This window comes from Perca flavescens, chromosome 1 (genome assembly GCF_004354835.1).
Source record: "Perca flavescens isolate YP-PL-M2 chromosome 1, PFLA_1.0, whole genome shotgun sequence".
Taxonomy (NCBI): domain Eukaryota; kingdom Metazoa; phylum Chordata; class Actinopteri; order Perciformes; family Percidae; genus Perca; species Perca flavescens.
The window spans coordinates 29,679,875-29,703,883 of record NC_041331.1 but is presented as its reverse complement, the minus strand read 5'-3'; the positions used below and the strand labels follow the sequence as shown (position 1 = coordinate 29,703,883).

The following is a 24,009-nucleotide window of genomic DNA, read 5'->3' as shown; positions in this document are numbered from 1 at the left end:
TTTGTGTTTATTGCTAATTAGCAAATGTTAAAGATGGTGAACACGGTGTAAATATTATACCTGCTTAGCATCAGAATGTTAACATTGTCATTTAGGGCATGTCTAGCATTTAGCTCAAAGCACAGCCTCTTAATGCTGCTAGCCTGGCTGTACACTTAGTTATGTGACTTAATTTTACCTGGACTTGGAGAATATAATATTTATTGTGGTTCTGAATGTATTCAGCTGAAGTTGAACAAAGTAACGACAAAGTGTATGATTTTCATAAAATTTTAGCATGTGATTACATACTAATCGCAATTCATGGCTGCAGTTTTGATAAACTAGTTGACATTAGGTACTGTTAATATTGTTGTGTTTTTATTATTTTTATTAATCTTATTATAAAAGTATATTACTTTTCTTTTTTTTAGGTGGAGAGGACAGACGTCTCTCTTTCTGACCCACAAGGTCCTGTCGTCAGAGGAACCAGATTTCCAGGAAACAGTTACTACCGGTTTCCCAGTGACACCCTTCCTATCAACACTGATTTCACAGGTAAGAAAGTATATCTAGGTACAAACAGATATCTGCATTTGTATCAGAAAAATGAACGGCATGTGTGCATGAATTGCTATATACTATACTTAATTTTACTTAATTTATGTACACATAGATACATGCCTGTGTTTGTTAGTATATTTTTGTCGTTCAGTGTTCAGTTCGCATTGCAGTCTCTCAGTCTTCTAGTGACATTCCTTTAGAATGACTTCCCCAGTCATCTTAAAGGACAATTATCTTTCTGTTTACCAGCATCATTAGAGGGTTGAGCTGCACAGCCAAACATGTTCTGCTTCATCTGAGAACATCACCCACTCTGACGCTCATAATTAATGACTGCTGATACTAATCAGTGGGATTTGAGCAGGCGAAGCTCTTCGATGCCACTTGAGATTTATTCACTGCCCTGCACAAACCTTCTATGACCAGTTATGTCTTTCTGTGTGGACATAGTGTTTAAATGTGGGTCACAGATAAAACATTTCCAAGCCGTGTTAAAACAGTATGATAAAATGTCAACAATTAATTTATATCTGTCTGCAAACCAGTTTTCTAAAACTGGTGAAAAATACCTGACGTTGTGCAGATACAAGTTTTCATCTGTAATCAACAACTTTTGGTGTTGCTCACATCGTGTTCAATTTAAAATAGCCAAATATGTTAGCCACCCACAAAAGGGAGATCTGTGTACTGTTCATTTTAATGTACATCTGAAATAATAGGAGCTTACAGCCCAAACAGCATGTCAATGTCCACACAGTGAAGAGAGCCACAGGATCTGAGTGTGACCTTTTAGTGACCTTTGAGATTAACAGCAGTTTTCATGCACACACACACACAGATTGCGTTTTTACTGCATCTGAGTGGTTAATAAAAAAATACTGTTTTTGTAAAGGCCCTTTGAAGGTCACATAGAAATTGAGAAAGAATAAAAGGAGAGGAGATGTGAGCTGTGGAGAGGTAAGCCCCCCTAAAATATAAAAAAAATATTAAAATCACAATAATAATAATTACCTAAAATGATTTTTAATTCCCTTGTTGATTTGATTTTGTTACTTTCTGTAGAGGTGATAAGAGCATGCTTTTACACCACACTTTTTTGTAATTCAGTGTCATTTAACATAACAATAAATTTGCATTGCAAACACTAGTCAATTTTGTTATTAGATTTGTTTTATATTGAGGTTATCACCATTCTACATAGAGCATACACATCTGTATTTCAATTTAATTTCAACAGAAACCTAATTATTAGAAAGTATTTTACTGTATAAATGTGAAAAGGGGTGTGGCTAAAATTGAGCATGCATACTAAGTTTTCTTTGGATTATGACTTATAATCGATTTTTATTATAACAATATTACATCTCTGACCTCCGCTTTGTCTTGTGCAAACTTACTTCTTTTGGAGCTGAATGGTAAGATACTGTTGTCTTAATGCAAATCTGGCAACAGCTGTCTCACCTTTTATTCTTTATCTTTGCTCACGGTTCCCAGTTCTTGTGCATTGCTTTCTCTGAACACTGTTTTTATCCCAAATCAACAATTGATGATTTTTGATCTTATCCATGCTCCTTCAGCACAAAGGTAAAAAAAAAAAAACTGTCAGCAAATAGATATAGATGATTTTTGCTATTGAGGGGTGCCTCTCATCTCCTCCACTCTCCTCCTTTATAAAGGGTAATGGATCAGACAATCACTTTCAGACCGGATCTATTCTGGATCTTGAATGTGTCGGCAGTCCTCAAACCATCGCCATTTTACAACCATCAATACTAATAGCATCATCTACAGACAATTATTTCCATCGAAGCGCATGGAACAGCGAACAAATCAAAGCCAAATTGGATTATGAATGTAATGCAGTGTAATGCCCCCTTGAGAGTCAATTGATCACAGAGGAGAGATCGTCAATCGTTGATGACTTATGGAAACCTAGTCATTTCGACAATGAAAACTGTAAAATGTGTATATGAGTTGAATCTTTATAGTCTTTTATTTCATTCAGAAAACATCACAAAACTTAGATTATGCATTGCTTGGAAATTAGGTTCTTGTGAGTTTTGAGGTAACTTTTATATTGGAATATTAAACTTTACATAAGAGGTTGTTTTTTTTAACAGCAGAATTAATGCTTCAGAAGATCCTGATGGGCTTTCTAGGGAACAGCAGATCATCATTTTTCTCCACCAATATTATGCACCATTCTGGGAATATTAGTTTGTTGTTTCCATAAATTGTTCATTCAGGTTCCTATTGCAGGCTTTCTCCTTTCCTAAACATGTCAATTAAGGGCACATCTATGTTATATCTGAATTAAAATCAAGATAGTTTACCATGTAAAATCACACGATATTTGCCCTTTCACCTGTCATTTTATGGCCACTTTAGTCAAATTAATTTAGCCAAATAGGTTGTTTTCCATGTGCAATTATTGTGATAGAAGTGGATGTTTCCATAATGATAAGTCTGCTCACTTGTGATTAACGATGCTTTTTAATGCTGAATGAATTTCAGGTACTTGAGGTCAGTATTTACCACACTGAATCTTACTTTAGATAAAACAGGATTATAACCATATGCAATCATGCTGTGATATGAATACCCTGTGAGTGCTTGTTTCCATAAATGCAAGTTAGTCCATTGATCTTATCTATAATGCTTCTCTTTCTTAAGCACTACAATGTGACTTCCTGCTCTCCTTGTTCATCTTTAAGTGAAGGATACTGGTTCTAAACAGATTATGAAATTCTCTCTCCTCATTTGTAATTCTTCAGTATTTGAGCCGGAAATGGGCTGATTGGAAAGAGCATGATGGCCTGCTCATATTTTCACTAATCCAGATGTATGTCTACAACCCACAGTAAATGAAGAGAGATGAAACATCACAAACATAGTTTAGAAAAAAAGGAAGAAAAAAATGAATGCAGGAACAAATAGACTTGGATAATTTCCAGACACGTCTAATACAGTACATTGCTGCAGCACCACTGCAACGACTGAGCAGGAAAGAGGGAAATGTTAAATGATACAAATTATTTTTCCTTAATTAATATGATTGATTGCCAGGCATTGACGTTGAGAGGAGAGGGGGAGAAATGTGTGAAGGGAAAGTTTGCACAGACATCATTAGTTTTTCCCCATTTAAAGATTAATCAGAAGAGGCTGGGCTCTTTAATTCTGTCATTTGTATATTTAATGGGCTGCTGCAGAATCTATGGGTGTAATTAGCTAGCTGCCGTGCTCTCATTAATACACCAGGCTCTGATTAATGCCAGCACAGAGCTAACATGACTGGAGTTATTCGGGTTATGTTGTGTAGATGATTGCACACAACCTCCACTGTTTACTGAGACAGAGAGAAGAGAAACAATACCAGAACACATGAAACAATCGTACCTAATAAATAAGACTATACTTAAAACTTTAAATGGCTGAATATTCACAATTTGTTAATGTTTGTTAATTAAACTATTCTTTGTTTGCTTAGGCACAGAAAGAGGGGAATAGTACAATCATTATTAACAATAAACTCCATTTAAAATCCTTAATAATCTTTAATTTACAAAAGACTCAATTTAAACAAAAGCATCCTCTTACTTAACAACTCTAGAGTTGATGGTGTGAGTATAATTGGTTTTATGTACTTGTAGGTCATAAAATGTTCTTTACAGTACATTAGGTAATATATCACTCATGAAAGAAATGTTCAGATTTTGACACAACAGCATGGTGAAACAAGACTGGTCATGTTTATTAACAAAGGTCTCTAAAAACATTCCTTTTTTGTTCTCTTCATGTTCTGACCGGAGGAGAAGCTGAGCTGACTTGATTTTCTGTATAGCATGCTGTAGATCACACACAGCCTAGGCCAGTTAGCCATTGCATGCCATTTTAAAAATGTCAAATGTTTATTATAGATTATACATGCATACGTGCAATGTTTCTGCATGACTAGTTGTGAGGTCTAAGGATGGTGATATTGTTTAGTCAGTTAGTTGGTTGGTCAGTCAATCTCTACACTTTGCCCCAGAGCAGGGTATCTTCAATGGCCAGATTGCCATGAAATTTGGTAAAAGCAAATTGTATTTTGGAATATTTTAGGCCGCTTGTTAAAATAATTACGTTGGGGGAGACAATTAAATGACATTTTGAAAGAAGTTCATCATATAGTACATCAAATTTAAATATAATTAAAGGGGTGATAGAATGCAAAAGCGATTTTTACCTTGTCATAGTTTGGAGTTTGGAAGGTAACTAGGACATACATAGAACCTCAAAATCCCATTGACACCTCTTTCCTCCGCAAATCTCACAATTTGAAACTGCCTCTGAAAAAGGGCAAATCTCAACGAACCACTCCTCCTTATTTGGCTCTAGTCTCTACCTTTGTCACGCCCCAACATTTACATAGGCTACACCACTGACCTGAGGTCAGCTTAGTCTTCTGACTCTAGGTCATGCAGATCTCAGAAATGTTATACATTGTTCGTCCGCTATTTAATTACAAAATTCACTTCTGAGACTTTTTTATGCGAGAAATCAACTATGTAGAGGTCAAATATGGGCACTTTTTATGAAAATTGATGGCTAATTGCAAATTCTGTCCGACTGTGTCGCAGTTCAGCAGGAGCTCAGCAGGCTAACGGGACAGTGGCCAGTGCTGCCTCGCCGCCCGCCGCGTCCTCCTTCACAGACCCCAGCTTGCTGTGAACTAGATGGATCTCCGTCACGACCGGAAGCCACGGCGCTCCATACCCGCGCAAAGTCACCGTTTCTGGGTCACTGGACTTCCAAATGCCGAGGCCCTGACGGAGCTCCAGGCTCTGCAGTTAGCCATGATCTTTACCCATAGGATTGAAGGGACGCTAGCATCTAACAAAACCCCTCATATTCACACAAATTTATTAAATTGAAATTGGACACAAGCGTTAGCTTTATAAGACCTTAGGGTAGCTGTTATATAAGTGGCGTGACGAAATTCAAACTGTAAATATACTATAGTTATGCCGGCAGCCGGCCAGCTCTGTGGAGCCCCGAGCCCCAGTTGTCCAGTAACCCAGAAACGGTGACTTTCCCCTGGGTATGGAGCGCAGTGGGGCTGCCGCTGTCTCGTCAGACTGTGCGGACCTCCTGAAGTCCGACACGTCTTACCAAATTTGCAATTAGCCATACATTATCATAAAACGGCCCATATTTGAGCTTTATATAGTTAATTTATTGCATGAAAAAAGTCTCAGAAGTGAATTTAGTAACGAAACATTGCAGTGTCTGAAATATGAGACCTGCTGACTCGTCTCCAATGTATGCGTATGTAGTTCCTCAACCAATCAGCGCGTAGCTCATCTAAATATTCATGAGCATACCATATTTGGAAGAAAAACTCTCGTTCCAAATAGGGCCAAAGCACATGGATGCATAAGGGCCCATAAAATAGCAACTGGGCAATTTTCAGCCCAATCAGTGTTACATACCCTATTAGGAGACCTTAAGGAACTGTGTGAAATACCCTATATAATCATTCTATCACCCCTTTAAGTGATTATGAGGTTGTCTTTACTTTTTACAATCAAAGTATATATATAAAAGTATTTCTCAGCTGTTTGATAATAAGAATTGACGTGTTGTGGAAAAGAATGTATCTGTTGAGCATGTATGTTTCTGTAAGGCTCTGGTTTGCACTCTCAGGTGAACAAGTGCATGCTGGTGTTATGTGTCTGTGTGATGCACTGGTGTGTGTGTGTGTGTGTGTGCGTGTGCGTGTGCGTGTGCGTGTGCATGCTTGCATGTACCCTGTATGTGTAACAGAGACACCTGTCAGGATGTGTGCTCAGGTTTGTCTGATGACGGCTCCAAAGTGGTTGTCAGTGTGAAGTAGCACAAGTCCTGTGGGGAAATCTGAAGGAAGTATTGCTGAGCACGAGCAGTGTCACTTAGTTGCTGTACATTTGGACCAAACACTGTGGCCAAGCATGTGTTGACAGTCTGTCCCTCCCTATTGCACAGCCTCACACATACATGCTGTGCATAATATGCAAACACCAACGGTGAAAAAAAAAACAAAGATCAATACAGGACATGCTATATACATACATATACAGATACATTAATAGTCAGATTGACCTTTCTGCTATTGTAAATACAGTCAGAAGAACTGTTTCAACAATCCCTAACACCATTGCTACTGTTGAGCAACTGTGGGGCTTGGATTGGACCTCTTAAACAATGTATCCAAAGTGTTTTCCTTATAAACACATCATGACATGAGGAAACTCGCATTCTGGAGTACTGGGTCCTTACATTTACCATGTAAGGACCATTGCACACAGCTGTTTGTAATTGTATATGAACTCCTGTGCTGGTGATGCAGGAATAATAGTTATGCTGCTTCTTCCAAAATTGTATATGTGTTAAGATGCTGACAATCTTGCTTTGCCAAACCTATCTCCACAGCGCTGTGGAGTAAAGTCTTCTTGTGTCATGTTTGTGTGCTTGTGAGTTACTTAAAACTCCCCTTGTCAAAGCAAACTCTGTCTGACACAACACACGCTGCATACCAAGCTGCTGGTAGGACAGGTTAAAAAACCAATGACAATTGTCTTGGGCAGCGCTAAGTTCCAGACGCAGCAACGGTGGCTCTCCAAAATCTCTACAACAAGGCTCTTCTCATTTTTCATGTTCATCTCATCTGATCAATCCACTACAGTATAGGGCTGTCAAAACTTGCCAAATTTCAATTGAATTTCAATTGAAATTCCATTGAATGCTCCTTCTAAAAAAAACACAGATTCAAACTATTGGAATATCTATTTTTGCACATTATGTCTATAGGAGGGCAAACATACAACGAGATACATTACTAGTTGTGTAGGTATATTTATTTCAACATAAACATGTCTTTTAAAATATCTACATACCTACACATTACAAAATAAACATATAAAATAATGTCCAATACCAGTGGTTCCCAAACTTTTTCTGCAGGGCCCCCTAGAGGTGTTGAGATCAGCTCTGTCTCCATGAAGGGTCGAGAGAGCGAGAGAGAGAGAGAAAGAGAGAGAGAGAGAGAGAGAGAGAGAGAAAGAGAGTGGTGCACAACAATCAGCTGTTTTTCCGAGATGGTATGGTCAAGGAGACAACAACATCTACCCTTACTCAGGCACAGCACATACATGCTAGTTGGCAGTCAACTGAGTCTTTGCAGTGTGTTCAGGTTCAAGTGCAACTTTTTGGCCAAGACACAGGCGACTTGAGGTGACATAATGCGACGCCACAGTCAGCCTTCGTCGCCATTCGTTCTTCGCGGTCTGCCTACTGTGTCAGCACCTTTCTGGGCCCCTGTGTACAGGACTGTTTGAATGTGTATGTGTGTGATGAAATATGTACCTCCTATGACCACTTCACTACAGAAAGCACAGTTTGATGGTTTCTGCGGTGTGTTTTACAATAAAATGGATAATCGTTTACACTGTAGTCATGGCAAAATAGGAAAGTGGGAAACATGGGAAGGGGCAGCATTGGGATTGAATGAGGAAAAAAGAAAATTGAAGATGCAAGGAGAGAAAACATATTCAAATGAGGCAATAGGTGGAGAAAGAGAGAATATAAAAGGTCAAGAAAAAGAGGAGGAAGGTTAAAACTCTAGGGAAGGAAGAAAGGAAGGTATGAGAGATCAGGCAAGTGTGATACCGAGAGAAGGTTAAAGGGGGATAATGTAATGTCAGGTATCTGTCAGGACTTCACTCATCTCTGTGGTGACAAGGTCATGAATGTAAATGACAGATGCCTGCTTGATGTACAGACTGCAAGTTCAATGTAAAGAACATCTTTGTTTGTCTTAGTTGTATTCTACTACCACAGTTATTGTACTTTTATTTCCATGTAGACTTGTTTAGAAATCATTAACTGGGGTAAATGCAGTATTGGTAATCAATGCATATGTGCACTGCCGATATGTTACCATTATAAATTTAAATACACTTTTACATTCCTTCTAGATCCAAGTGGCTTTTCACTCATTTTTGCAAGGCAAAATAAAACGATTCACTCCTGTCATTATGTCACATATATAGTATGTCCAGTTTATCTTCTATAATCTAAATCAACTAGGCTGAAATGGCAAACCTGTGAAACCTTGTGAGCCACATCTTAATATAATATGATGTTCGGCAAATAATCATTCTCAAGCTGCATTTGGACTGGATTTATTTCTCCAAGGGAAGTGGGATGATTTTAACTTCATCATAATTTTTGTAAATGAGCATACCAACTTTCGTTTGTAAAGCAGTCTGAGATATTCAGTTACAAATGGACTACACATAAAAGGTATTTTTCATTATAAATAGTGTAAAAACTGGGAGCTCTGAAATGAATAATCTGTATTCATCTTGAGCTTGACATATAACCGTTTGACTTCTCTCCATGTTAAGTGAATTCACACACTAATTATTTTGCAAACACTGGCTTCTGATGAACCCTGGAATGCCTCCATTCAACTCCTCAGATCTTCCCACACTTCTGTTCCCTTCAGAGACAGACATAGCTGAGGAAACACACACGTAAAATCGCATGCTCTGTGTCGCTATGTGGATCTAGTAGTGGATTAAGATCCTATCTCTGATCCATAGTAACATGACAAGACAGCACGCTGGATGAATTCTTTGTGTGTGTGTGTGTGTGTGTGTGTGTGTGTGTGTGTGTGTGTGTGTGTGTGTGTGTGTGTGTGTGTGTGTGTGTGTGTGTGTGTGTGTTAGAGGGAAACCCATACGTTTTGCACATTGCTGAAACTTTGATTCACTGTGTGCATTAACAAACGAGGCAGGACAGCTGTGTTGGAACGATACAGGAGTCAGATACTGTCCTGCTCAAAGATTAAATTATATGCTCCTTATTATATTCCTTATAATTGTTGCTTTTCTCAGACCTCAAATCTGTTGTCATTCCAGTTGATGGTTCAGGATTGTATACTGTATAAGCTTTGTTGTACTTGGGAATAGCATAATGGGCTTAATCTAAGTTATGTAGAACTGGGTTATTTTAAATTTATATATTGCAGGGGCGCCTGGGTAGCTCACCTGGTAGAGTGTGCACCCCATGTACAGAGGCTTTGTCCTCGCCGCAGCAGCCACAGGTTCAATTCTGACCTGCGACCCTTTGCTGCATGTCATTCCCCCCATCTCTCCCCTTTCAAGTCAAAGCTGTCCTGTCAAATAAAGGCCTAAAAATAAAAACCTGGCTTTAAAATTTGAAGAAAGAATTGGGCCTTATATGAAAGCTCTGACTTGGGGTTATGTTTTGGTTATGACTAAAATATCTTCCCCATGTATGGTGGTGTTGTGCAATTGGTATTTTTGGGGTTTACCATAAAAATCTTATGGATTTGAACAAGAGAGAAGGAAGAAGCGTACATATGATTAAGCTTAACGTTAGTTCATGCAGGACAAGGAAGTCATACGGCTGCTGATTAAATTATCATTCCTATCGGACCCCCATCAATCACAGTCATTCTCACATCAAGGCGGTCATTTTTAAATATGACTCTCTCCTCACTGATCCCTGCTACACTAGTCTATATCCTTGACGTTCCACTTCCGGGATTGCTCCGGTGCCGCAGGAAATTCCGCCGGATGCATGTATTTGTGCCGATTATGCCGTTTCCTTTGTGTTGGAATTTTAAGATCCGGTGGATGAGGACTATGGCTGACTGCTCCTCAGATTTCTGCATGGTAAATTGAGACAGCTAGCTAGACAATCTGTCCAATCTGAGTTCTCACGACTTTTTACAACTCGTTTTCTCACGTACTGTAAATGACCAGAAAATGAAAGACCCTTTTCAGGTTAGATGGTGAATGTTGGGTGCTGTCTGATATCTAAATGGTCAGATTTAACACTGGGACACCACAGGTTCCTTATTGAGTTACGACCCAATAACCCCCCAGTGGGTCCAGCAGAGTTTAAAAGGTTTAGGTGCTGTTTTAAGTCTCATTACATTGTATATTCATTATTTCACAACATTATAATACATTTAACATGTATTGAAAGTATGTTTTGGCCTGTGTTAAATTAATTCCTGAGAACAATGAAATTCTTAAAATCTCTTTCTCTTACTTTGTATCAGGTGTGGAGTTGAGTTTCAAGACTCGGTCCCCAGATGGTCTGCTGCTCTGTGCCTTCTCTCCAGGAAATCAGGAAGAGTTCCTAGCTATTCAGCTAAAAAATGGACGCCCCTACTTTTTGTTTGATCCACAGGTATGTTACATTTTGTTACACTTTTATAAAAGTGTCAAGTGTGAGGGCAAATAACTGACTTTTCAAGACTGATATGATAATAATAGAAATCAACCATTGCTTAGTAATGCAACCCCAAGTGTTGTGATCTGTGTGTTTTACAAAGGTGCAACAAAGAGAAGGGTCAGGATGATGTCAACATCAATGTTAGCATTTCTCTTCCAATGTGGGAGGGGAGTTTATTTTTATATTATTTTATTTAAATGTTGCTGTTTATATCTTTTGTTGAGGGACTTGCAGATTTTCGGCTTCCACTTATTTGAAAGCATCTCCATCCAGCTTTACTACCAATGAACAAACACACCTGTAATTTGCATGCAAGTGTACTTTTGTTTTACAGTGCCATATTTGAAAGAAAGACATTCAAAAGATTTACTGATGTCCTTAGTGGCCATTCAACCCATTTTGTTTATGCATCTATTCATTTACATTTCCTCATTTGTTTTTGTCTCTTTATTATTTCATTCTGCTTACTGTATTTGTTTGCTCACCTTCACCGTCTTTTTCTCTTTTTTCTTCTGATCCACCTCTGTCTCGCTATCTCTTTTTTTCTCCCCCCTCTCTCTTTCTGTCTCTCTCCCATTTTCTCTCACTTGCTCTGATCTAATAAATGTGATCTGTAGCCCCTCATTGGTTTCTGTCAGGAAGACAGGGAGAGGGGAAAAAACTTTGAAAGTGTGTCAACGTTTGAATTGGACTGCAATTAACTCATTCCCTGCAGTCACCACGCGTGAATACCAATTGCAAGCTAATTAAGCTTTGCACCCTTGCGCGCGCACACACACACACACACACACACACACACACACACACACACACACACACACACACACATTCACAGCCCTGCTTCCTTTATCCTTCCATACAGACACATGTAGAGGGGTTAAAGAGTCAACGACTTAGATGATGAAAGTGATGATGGGAGATGATTACACATACTTCCATGAGGCCACCAACTAATTACACACTCTAACAAACACACATACACACTTACACTTTCCTTCTTCATCACTATCCAATACTCGTTATCAAAATGCCATCATCAAAATGTAACCATAGGATGTATCTGTGTGTGCAGAGGAGTGTATGAATAGATCCTTGTTGACTTGCAATGTTAATGTGTGTGTCTGTGGTTAAGTGTACTGCATAGATGTGCAGTTGAGCGTTTGTGTCTTCTCCAACTGGGTTTATTCCTTTGTTTAGACTAGTTTGGGGTAATTAACAGTGGGAGTGGTGTCACGGCTTATTAGTGTTCCCCCAGATACATATAGCTGGGCCCATTACTTCCCCCTATTAGCCTGTTGAGCTAGCCTTAATGGGATTACCAGTGCAGGGGGGGTAATTTAGCATGACACAGGAAAGTGATATGCTCATAAATATGTGCACATGTGAGCTGACACACACGCATGCACAAACACATACACACACACAAAGTACATTGAAGCACAAGAGACACTCAAAATCAAACAGTTCACACTCCGTTGATGCAGGTGAGTACTGTTTTTTGGACCACTGGTTGTCTCACTATACAGAGGTGTGCAGTGTGTAGCTATTGGTAACTACAGTGCCAGTCACAGGCTGTAATGCTAATGCACATGTAGCTCTCATCACAGACTTGCTAGTCAGCTATCACTGTCTGTTAAATACATTTGCTTTCACACAGACAAGTGACAAATACACATATTATATTTCATTCTACCAGCCATGCATCTTAGTTCTCTCTTAGCGGACACATTTGGCTCTTATTGAAATCTAGAAAACTGTTTTTTTTACAGTCCTCTAGCCTTTGGGAAAGAAATCCTTGTAATCCTCAACAACAGATGTGAAACATGTATACTAAAAATTCTGAAAGTGAACCAGACCCTAACAATTTAATGGTGCTCTTAAATGTGCATTAACTGTAGTAAGATAGACAAGCTGACGATACCCTTTAGGCGGCTACACATCCATTGTTCCATTATTAAAGCGACTACTACAGTGCCCATTCAAACCGTGCCCTTTCAGAACGGACCGATTGCTTGGCCTGTGGTATGGCTGCTTGCAGATTTCTAACCCAAAATAACTATTACTTTATTATTATTACTATTAGAGAAGGTCCCCAAAGCAACTTAACTGTATGCTACTGACTTACTGTGTACTTCTACTTTGTAGAACATTGTACGACTACATTTTCCTGACAGAGAAATGTTACTTGTTACGTTGTGGATTCAGATTTTCCTCATAACATACAACAACTAAAATATGATGCATTATTATTCTTTAAACTATCCAGCATTATAATAGCATTATAATATAGTGAAATACCACTCAGCGGTGCAGTGTTAATTTTGGCAGCTATACTGTATAGTCTTAGTCCTTAGACGAAAATTCGTATTAGTTTTAGTCACATTTAAGTCATTAAGTCATTTCATAGATTTAGTTTAGTTTTAGTTTAGTTTTAGTCGAAAACCACTCCAAGGGGTGAGTCAAGTTTTAGTGGATGAAAAGTAATTTCATTTTATTTAACTTTAACTTTAAGTCATTACTTTTAGTCAAAATGTTTTCTCTCCGAATTATGTTTATATATTATATATATTGTGTTTATTTAGTTGTTTTCCTTTGTCAGTCTCCTATCAGATTATATTGAACACTTCAGTTAATCGAGTTTCGCCAAAACCAATAATTTTGTCATTTTTGTCAAACTGATTTCACATAAGATTTTGTCTGTTATATCTTATCATTATCTGATGAAAAATAGATGTGCCTATCAACAATGTTATCGTCCCCTGTTTAACTGACTTTAGCAGTTTAGACACTCAACTATCCGGCTTGTATTACAGACGTTAAGTAATCACAGTCATCTGCCTCATTCTGCAGAATGAAACACTGATGTACGAAACTGGTGCTGGAGCACAGTTCCGGATCTTTCCAGCCCACTTTAACCCCTGGTTGAATGATTAAGAATGTAGCTTTGCAGTTAAGTCTTCTCAGTTATGCACATTTCAGTTGCACCTCCCAGGCCCGTTAATGAGAGCCAAACTCTGCCAAAATATTAATTAAGTAACCACCCGGACTGGACCGAGGACTGAGACATGGACAGAGACGGACTGAGACACAGATGTGTATGTGTGTGTGAGAGAGAGGAGAAGAAAAGGTGGAAAGTGATGAAAATAAAGAGATTTTTTGTTTTTCTTTAAACTACATCTTTTCCGTCAACGATATTGCTTGTTGATATCTTCACAGTTAGCCTTTAATTGCCAGTAGCCGGCTGCGGACGATATGCTTGACTGAGAGCAGTGAAGCACCGCCCCTGCGGATGCACACAGCTGTCGCTCAGTTGTTGTTTTTTCAACCTATATTGTGCGGTTTTATTCACAGTCTATTAATATTGAACGTGTCCGGTGTATCCAAACACCAAATTTGACACAGAACGTCATTGGGTACCCAGCAGTACAGCCGCCAAGTGTTAAGTAGATGGGATGAACGGTTTCGGTCTTGAGATATTCGAAAGACAGACAGCTGGACATTCACACTCAGTTACTCACTCACTACAGTATTTCAGTCCTTTATAGTTAGATAGTTAGAATTCTATTTTCCCCATGCCCACTTATAAAATAACACACAAACACACTCAAACAAATCTTCAATATAGTCCGCTTCCATCTCTTATTTGCCCAACAAAAAATTGCACCATGCGTTACTGTCTTTTATCAATTGAATCCAGATGTCCCTTAAACGTAAACTTGAAATGACTGCTAGTCACCTGTCAGATTCTGGAGGAGTTTTTGCTACTGTAATGGACCATTCGGTATTTATGGAATGGACCACTGGAGGAAAATAGGGGAGGGTCATGTCTTTTTATTATTTGTTCATGGGAAGATCATCCAATATTTTTGTCTAGAGGGGAGGGTCACCCAACTTTTGTATTCATGGGAACAGCAACATTTCAAAGTGGCTTGTTTGATGCATATTTTTCCATGTTGCTCCATGTAGCTCTCTCAGTCTCGGCCCCTATCGCTAGCAGATGGGTCCCTCCCTGTTTAATCAGCCAGACAATTTTGAGTTGTAGCTTTAGAGACCATGGGATTTCCCAAAATGAATAAATCCCGCTCGCACATATAAACACAAAACTGCTTTGCTAGGTCCATCGTGTTGTAAGACATCTGCTGAAAAAAAATGTATTCATTAGCATAATTGCCATACTGTTTAGTTCAAAAACACTGTATAAAAACATAGCTGACCAGACACAGGCTTTTATTTTGAAAAGTCGAAGCTCGTACCGCGGACAGCACCAAGCCAGGAGGGCTGCAGGCTGCAGCCATACCCTACTCAAATATATCCTTTCGGTCCCGGTGATTATTTGTGAAATTGTACAAACGACAGCCTTTTCAAGGCATTTGAGAAGGAAGGAGTGGTAGCATGCAAGCTTCCAAATTGACGCTCATCTGAGAAATGGAGTTTTGGATAATGTTCAGCTGGCAGCTTTACCTATGCTAAAATATACTATGACTGAGGAAGCCTAGTGACGAGTCCATAGCAACCAGTTATTACCCAGTGTGCTTTGTTGAATAGTCTAAATGTTTTATTGTTTTATTTCATGTGAATACTAGTTTACTAGAGGAGTAACTTAAGGACTTAAGACTACGTAAGGAAGTGTGCATTTAGTTCCCATGCTTCTTGTGTTTCCACAACAATGTTAGTGAGTAAATCTACTGAAATGGCCCCAACACCATAACAGAGGAGTGTGGTGCGTAAGATGAGAATGCAGAGGTTTAGTTACGTATCCCATGGCTGTAAAAAAAACAATAGGCAAATGTATATCTTTGCCAAGCGCAAACCAGTACCGAAGGCATAAATAAATTGTTGGGGAGGGTCATTCTTTTTTTTTAAGTCAAAAGATTTAGGGACTAGACTAGACAGGGTTGACCAAATTGGCAATGGGGAAGGTTCTCCATAAGCAACTGCATTAATTCACACAAATGTGCGCACACAGACACTCTTAAATACACAGATTTTTGTTAATTCTGTCTCTTACAGTATATATCCACATGCACAATAACACACACAAATACATGTACATACACACAACAGCGAACACACGTGAGGTGTACACCTCAGTTGAGTGTTGTACAACTCAAGTGCAAGCTACAGGAATGACACTACCACTGTGTGTGTGTGCGTGTGCGTGTGCGTGTGCGTGTGCGTGTGTGTGTGTGTGTGTGTGTGAGAGAGAGAGAGTGAGAGTGTGTAAGAGAGAGCATGTGTACGTGAGAAGGGGGCTATGCTCAGGCAGTTTCTGCCCAGCACTTATGTTCTAAATGCCTTGCTCATGCACACCTCTGTAGAAGTTTCTGGGAGAGTTGAGTGTTACTTGCTTCAACTGCCAGTGTCTCCCAAACAAGGGATCCAAATGGGTGTGCTTGTGTTTATGCGTACGAGAGAGAGTGAGAGAGACAGAAAGCCATAGAGAGACTCCTCCCATGTTGTCTTGTTAAGTAGAGCTGTCTAGCAATGGTAGTAAATATGTCAAAGGCTGATATACTCTGGCATTCATACATTTATTGATCTCATCATTAAATCTTCATCACTGAGTGTGCATCTGTGTGTTGTGTGTTTGTGTGAGTGCGCATGTACCTGTTACTCTTTTTTTACTACATTACTCTTTGCCCACTTGCTAAAAGCTGATCACAACAATGATGTCATACTTAATAGGTAGCAAAAAGCCCCGTAACAACACTTTGATGTTTATATGTGCATGTTCATGTCCTTTTGAGGGTGGTGTGTGTATGTGTGTCATCTATCCTTAATGTCTAACCTTGTCCACACAACACAGGGATAAAGAAGCGATCATTTTAAATGTTACAAAATAAGCGTGTTTGATTGCACAAGTTACACACTTTTTTTTTTTATTCAAGTATTTAGCTTAATGTAGCATGTATAATGGTACTGCTTAGAAGATATATTTAGACACTTACATGTATAGTTAATTTCTTGGTGTCATTGTGCATGTTTGCTGTCTTTAAGAAAATGAAAATAAAGGGTTAAAAAAAAGCCAGAGGTCACAAATTTACTTTAGCGAATACTGTAAGACACATTGTTGCGAGACCTATGGTCAGAGGATGTCTTCACAACACCATTAATGAATGTGTGTTTACATTCTTGCCGTATTGTGAGTTTGTGTGTTCATGCGTTTGTGTGTGTAGGGCTCAGCAGTGGCTGTGAGTGTACAGGGTGATGGAGGGCGCGGCTACAATGATGGACAATGGCACAGCATCATAGCAACAAGGCGAGGGGCCGTGGGAACAATCGTTGTAAACAATCAATACAGAGGTAACTCTTCTCATATTTATACTGACCACTGTGTGTATCTGCTAAGTGTGTAGGAGTGTGAATGTAAATGCGAGTGTATTTTTGCTTGTCTATACATGTGAGAGTATGCACCTGTGCTTGAATGTGAAACGTGTGAGACTGACATGTATTTATGTATGTACACGTATGTGTGTTTTTCTGTATGTAAATCACGAGCTCTGCATTGGTGGTATTAGCCAGGTTAATCCTAGCCAATCTGTGTCTGATGAGAAAAATACTTCTTCACATACACAGAAACACACTGTTCCTCAGTTGTTCTCAGATGTGTTTTCAAGTAACATTTTCTTTTTTCAGAAACTGCATGAGCATAACCCTTCCCTTACTTAGTCTCACTCCTCTGCTCTCTCTCTCTCTCTCTGTCTCTCTCTCTCTCTCTTGTCCTTCCCTTTATTTTCATCTCTTTTTGTTCTCTGAATGCTGTGCTTTTATATTTACTCTTATCATCACTTAACTCCACACTTTTGCTTTGCCCTACCACATTTATGTGTAACACCACCATCCTACCTCCACACCACCACCAGGAAATGCGTCAGCTTTCAGTGGCAGCACCATTATTGGTGAGAACACAGGGATGTTTATTGGAGGGCTGCCTGAAGACTTTACTTTGCTAAGAGAGGATTTAGGTAAGTCCGTTGTCACCTACTCTCTTAAATCATTAATATATTACATTGTTTATCATTTCTAACAATATTATAGCAGTTTGGAAGCAGTGAAGAAGTTGGAGGAGTGAAAGTTTTTCAAGTTTTTATTTATTCTTATCAGGTGATGCTCGACTAGTGCGACAGGGTTTCTCTGGTTGCCTCAGAGACGTGAGTTTTAAGGTGACTGACGGTCCCTCAGAGGAGTGGAAATCTCTGGATTGGACAAAAGCCACAAAGAAGGTGGCAGTGTATGAAAGCTGGGAGGGATGCCCTATTCAAACTGTGGATGGAGCCCATTTTCTCGGTCATGGTTAGTATCTTTTGTGGATAACAAGTGGTTGTGATTATTCTTTGTTAATTTACTTGTTTCACAAGCAAAATGGACACTAACATAGCTACATGCCACAGAGATGTATCCCCATTAAGAGTGAAATGATAGCGTACATTGTTGAACAATACTTCATACTGCGATATAGAAACATGGAATAGCATTGCAGAGAAAAGTTTTCTGGAGTGTCTATTTTCATGAACAAGCTATGTTCAGATACAACTTCAAGTGGATTTCTAGTGTCCCTAATACACTGGCAGCATTGTATATCTTAATAAGATGCTTGCTGCTGATAAGTTAATAATAATAAGATAAGTTAATTGCTTTCTGTGTTAAAGATCCGGTTCATCAGTGTACATTTCCTCCATTATTGCTGCCTGCTTATCCAGTCTTTTATTTTGAAAAAAAGAAAAGAAAAACATTTTAAATGTGACTGAAACTTCATATTTGAAAAAAGGGTACAGACCATCTTCGCAGGTTCCCAATATACCGAAAGAAGTTTCCTTCTATATTTAGCCCTCAATAAAATGTTGTTGTGGAATGTTTTGGGCTTTTATTTCCTCCTTGTTTCAGGTTACTTGGAGATGGGCAAAGATGTTTTCAGTGGAGGACAGGACTTTGACATTTCTATGGATTTCAGAACAGACCAGCTCAATGCACTTTTGATCTTTACATACAACACACAAACGGAAGACTACATGCTGGTAAGAAGCACAGACACATTTAAGACTATCGTTGAAGTACTCAAATAAAACTTTAGAAATACATGACTTTAACTTGAGGTTTTTTGTTTATTGGTGTTTATTTTTAGGTGGAGCTGGAAGCCGGTCTCTTGTCCTTCATTCTTGCCTCTGAAGGTCACGTGACTGAACTCAGCATGTGGGTGGGGCTTAGCTACTGTGATGGAGACTGGAAACAGCTTTCTTTGGCAAAACGTGGCTCGCTCATTTCTGCTGCAGTCAATGACTGGGCAGAAGAGACAAGGGGAGTGGGAGGAGCAGTGAGGCTGAGAGTTGATTCGCCATTATACTTGGGGGGCGTGCCCATGGAGCTTACACATCCTGCTCTGGACAGCAAAAGTCACAAACATGGTGAGAATGCAGTGTCAGTACTTTTACACAGTGGCGGTTCTACATTGAATTACACGCTGGGCGAGACCCCCTTCCTTGGGGGTTAAAGAATCAATTTTACATTTTTCAAGTCTGTCTTAAAACAATTTGTAGTAAATTAATGCACCTTGACTTACATATTTACATGCACTGTAGCTACCTGTAGTATGTACAGTATGACCTGTGTACTACTAGCTACACTTCCTATCATCATGTTGCTCATTGATGTGTTTTTGGAGGAAGAAGATTTATCAGGCTGTGGTTTGGGTCTTTAATGGGATTTATTGATTGAAAAATACAGACTATCACCAGCCTTAACCTTTAATCGATTAGTAGTGTTTTAAAGACAGAAAATACTATACTATCACTATATTTGACTACATTATCCCTAAAAGCATGTTTTGGGTCTATTTCAATATGGGGGTAATACTCAGGTGTCCACTTGTATATAAAATATGTGAAAATGTACCCCAGCACGCTATGCGACGTCCCCAACTGGACACATCTGCGAGTAACTTTTTTCATGTAAAATGTGAATATTTCAATGGATATTCCAAATATATTTAATACTTAACCTATAATGAACTGTGTGTGGAGCTAATTATCTGCTTTGGTAGGACACACACACACACACACGCGCATCCCATGCATGCGCCCGCGCCCGTCGCTCCTCCTTGTGAATTCTAAATAGCGTGCCAAGCTGGATGGCATCACAGGGTGTCCGGTGCCAGACTGGAGCAAAGACCACTACACTATAGGAGCCATTAGCACGGATACAACTGCCCACCGGGCTGGGAGTGCACCATCCCTTTATCACTATTAAATCACTGTTCTTTATTGTCAACGTTTCATTCCTTTGAAGACATTTGGCAGAGCAGCATTGTCTTTTTTTTTCCAAGTTGGATTGCTTTCGTGAACTTCTACTATCTAGCCTACTTTTAGTTCTCAACACAGAGTCTGTTTCAGCCCCCCTCCCCTTTCCCCTTCCACCAATTTGCCAATTCCCTACACAGTGAAATGATTAGTGCTCGTGCCACCCCCCATGTGTCATGAAAAAATGCTTTTACACGATCTAAATGGCAGGTGTTCAACCAAGAAGAAGTGTTCAGTGTGTAGCTAAATGGGTTACACATGGCATTTGCTTGTTTGTGGCCTCCTTGTTTTGGGGTTTCTATGGAGTTAAACAACTGAAAGTATAGGTACTTGCAGGTCGCCTTTGCTACCACCGTAACTTTCCTGATCCACTATCTGGCCAGGGCGCCAATAAATGTATCAACCAGGAGTCATAGGGATTATGCTGGTATTTGCTTGCAGCATTACTTATTTAAACAATTTAAAATGTAAAGTGGAGGTCATTATTTCACAAAGTTTTCATAAAGATGTACTCTTCTCACATTCTCCCTCCCTTTCTCCTATGTTCTTTCCTCCTCTTTTTTCTCCTCCTATTCCTCTCCTTCTTTTACTCTCTTTCTCTTCTCCTTTCCTCTTTCGCAGGCCTAGGAGGTTGCATAAGGGGCCTTACCATACGAAGGGATGAATCAAACCCTCCTGTCGGTCAAAGTGTAAATCTCTCTGTTGCCTCCCGCCGTTCTGTAAGAGTCTACTTAGACGGCTGTCCCTCCAGTGAAAGCCGGTACAACTGCAGAGGAAACGATTCAGTTTTGGTGTATAGTGGGAAGAAGACACAAGCCACAGATCATAGCCTACAGCCTTTCACTGGTAACAATGCACAGTGTACATTTACATAACTACACTAACACAGCACCTGAAAAGAAAGTTTGGAACTCTGTCAACACTAACTTTGTTTTTAAAGTAACAACATTTTAGTGATAGACTTTCTTCAGACATCAAACAAACAATACAGTACGAAGAACATAGCATTGATACTCCAGTTGCAACAGTCAATTAAAAAACAGCATTGTAATATCAAAAATATTTAAATCGCAACACAGCACAATCTCTACCCATCAGTTCTTTAGATGAAGAGGGGTTTGCCAAAGTGATAATTTCATTCCAAGTGCTAACGGTGTACGGAAGTCCAATTTTCTTTGCTATGCTTTAACATTTTGACACAGAGGTGATTGCATCACATTAAACTATATAGATGCTGTAATTAGTAAATGTCCCCTATTTTTTTCCATGCACACAAACACACACACACCCACACACAGACACACACATATATTTTCCATTAATTAAAAAGTACCGAACATTATAATTCTCTAACCAATTGAATTTTAGTCATATTGATAACTCACAGTTTTAGATAGTTGCAACAGATAAAGATTAAGCATATTTAAGTTTTTTTAGCAAATACTTAGAAGTATTATTAACTACTGAATATGCAAAATAAATATTACTCGTCATAATTCGTCACTCAGGCTGATTTTAGGTGATACAGAGAACATGTGATGCATCTTTTGAGAGCTTTTTTTTCTTTTTTCTTTTTTTAATCTGTTTCTCCCCTGCCCCATGTGCATCCTTAACCCTTCCTCCTATGTGCAAAAACACACACCTTTCAAGAGTACTTGTACAGGTTGGTGGCCTTGGCTGCAGGAGGTTGGGCCGCAGGACCTTGGCAAAGAGGACGCAGCCAAAGCAAAGGTAAAACCTCTCTCATCTTGCTGGCAGTAGTTGGTGTGCGTTTCTATGTGTTATCAGACCAATGTGTTTCCAGCCAGATTTGATGATATCATAACAGTAATACACACATACACTTATGTATGTCCCTACAGGAGTAATTGCAGTACACATTGTACACAAGATCTCCTACAGTATCATTGTTTATTTCTATCTAACCTCCATCTGATACACTCTAATAATATAAGGGGGGTGATAAGCCCCTTAAGTATTCCAAATCTCAGGCATCAGCTTGTGTGTGTGAGACTGTGTGAGACTGTGTGTTTGTTTGTGTTTGTTTGTGTGTGTGTGTGTGTGTGTGTGTGTGTGTGTGTGTGTGTTCCTCTTTACTTACATGTATGTTATACATGTGTATATGTTTGTTTGTTTAATCTGCTGTGTAATCTGTCTTGGAATTAGAATTTAATTTACATCACAAACAAATGTATGATTTTGCCCTGATTTACTGCAGCTGAAACATCTTTTACTCAGAAGCATTTTGGCACGTTCAACAAGGAGTAAATATTCCCTCTCGTTGACTTTGTTCTATAGTGTTTCTCTTCCTTCTTAAACCATGACTATATTATATACAGTATGTGAGACTTATCCAAAGCCAGTGATATTACATGTGCCAGACGGTATGAGAGATTGATAAAGCCTCTATAAAGGGCATCCCAGTAAAAGGCTGTTAACCCAGAATGGCCTGTGTGGTCCCGTGTGTAATATAAAGCTGCTCGTTAGTAGTGAACGATACACTGGTAGGTCTCAGTATACCATGCTATGACCAGACAGAGGAATGAAGGAGAGTGAGGGGGAAGTGCTAAAACATTAAGAACTGAGGGAAGAAGGATGGAGGACTGAGAGGAAAGGTGCTAGCAGAGAGGCTAAACGCTAGCTATCAGTAAACAGAAGTGACGTGGTGGCTGTTGTCTGGTGTGTGCGCCAGTGTTTGTGTGTGTGCGTGTGTCGGCCCGCCCCGGCGGCAATCCTTTTTTTCCCACTATGGCCACGCCAAGACCCGCCCTTCAATAGCTACTATTGGCCAGGCGTCCATGCTTACGCAAGGCAACCTAACCTGATTTGTACAGGTCCTATTCCCTGACCAATCGGCTATCCTAACCTTAACCACTCGAGGTGAAATGCATAACCCCAACCAATCAAGCTGCTTTGTAGGGCGGGTCTTGGCGTGGCCATAGTGGGATTCATAATTTTGCGCACCGGCGAAGTTCCAACCTGCAGATGAGCAGAAGAAAGTAGCTGCACCTTCGCCAAAATGAAGACTGAAAAACAGAACTATCTTGGTACAAACTTTTACTCGCCATGTGGCAGATAGCCACATAGATATAGATAGATATAATTTATTAATTATATATTTATATATTATATATATGTTTAATAAATAATTGTTAAATGTAGTACAGAGTCTGTAGTCGCACAAACACTCGACGAATGCTGCAAACATTTGACAGCTAGTACGAATTACCTGGGAGAACTTACGTGTCACAGACAGCAATGCCACAACTGTACAACAGCGTGAAAGACAACATACTAAAGGAGATCAAAGACATATTGTGGATATTTAAATATAGTGTTAAATATTCTTTAGAAATAAAAGTTTATTGATCTTTGAAAAGGTGTAACTGTATTATTATGCCATTATCATTATATTAGATGAAAATGGTCTCAGAATGACAATATTATCGTTTATTGCAATAATTTCTGGGACAATTTATCGTCCAGCAAAATTTGTTATTGTGACAGGCCTAACGGGAACATGAATTTCTAAGCATTTATAAACAATTTGTAAGATGAAACGGGAAACGGATGCAAAGGAAGATGGAAGGATCAATGGAAACAAAAAATGGAAGTGGTTGTGAAGCAGTGAGATAGATGGAGAGGACGGGAGGGAGAGGGGAAAGGAGCTGGACCGTCCTGAACTACGGAGGGTGTCAGAGTGAAAAAGAAGGGGAGTGCTACAGAGAAGGAGGGAGGCTGATTGCTGTGAAATATAGCCCAGAATGAATGGCTGGCTGTATTAAATCAGTGCTGAAAAAGTTACTACTCTCATAAATACTATTTATGCTAATGGTGAGGTATGATTTACTGGGCCTATTAAAACACAGAGAGATGGGGGATG

The 24,009-nt window shown here is 39.3% G+C and overlaps 1 protein-coding gene across 1 annotated transcript in view; it reads left to right on the top strand.

Annotated features, from left to right (window-relative positions):
• ush2a (Usher syndrome 2A (autosomal recessive, mild)) overlaps nucleotides 1-24,009 on the top strand; it is a 232,565-nt gene that overhangs the window by 81,396 nt on the left and 127,160 nt on the right. The window contains exons 29-37 of the mRNA XM_028606322.1: nucleotides 414-537; nucleotides 10,658-10,788; nucleotides 17,010-17,136; nucleotides 17,697-17,798; nucleotides 17,938-18,126; nucleotides 18,718-18,848; nucleotides 18,956-19,235; nucleotides 20,748-20,972; nucleotides 21,777-21,857. Of these exons, the coding sequence (XP_028462123.1) occupies nucleotides 414-537; nucleotides 10,658-10,788; nucleotides 17,010-17,136; nucleotides 17,697-17,798; nucleotides 17,938-18,126; nucleotides 18,718-18,848; nucleotides 18,956-19,235; nucleotides 20,748-20,972; nucleotides 21,777-21,857 (1,390 nt within the window). The remainder of the gene's footprint in view (nucleotides 1-413; nucleotides 538-10,657; nucleotides 10,789-17,009; nucleotides 17,137-17,696; nucleotides 17,799-17,937; nucleotides 18,127-18,717; nucleotides 18,849-18,955; nucleotides 19,236-20,747; nucleotides 20,973-21,776; nucleotides 21,858-24,009) is intronic.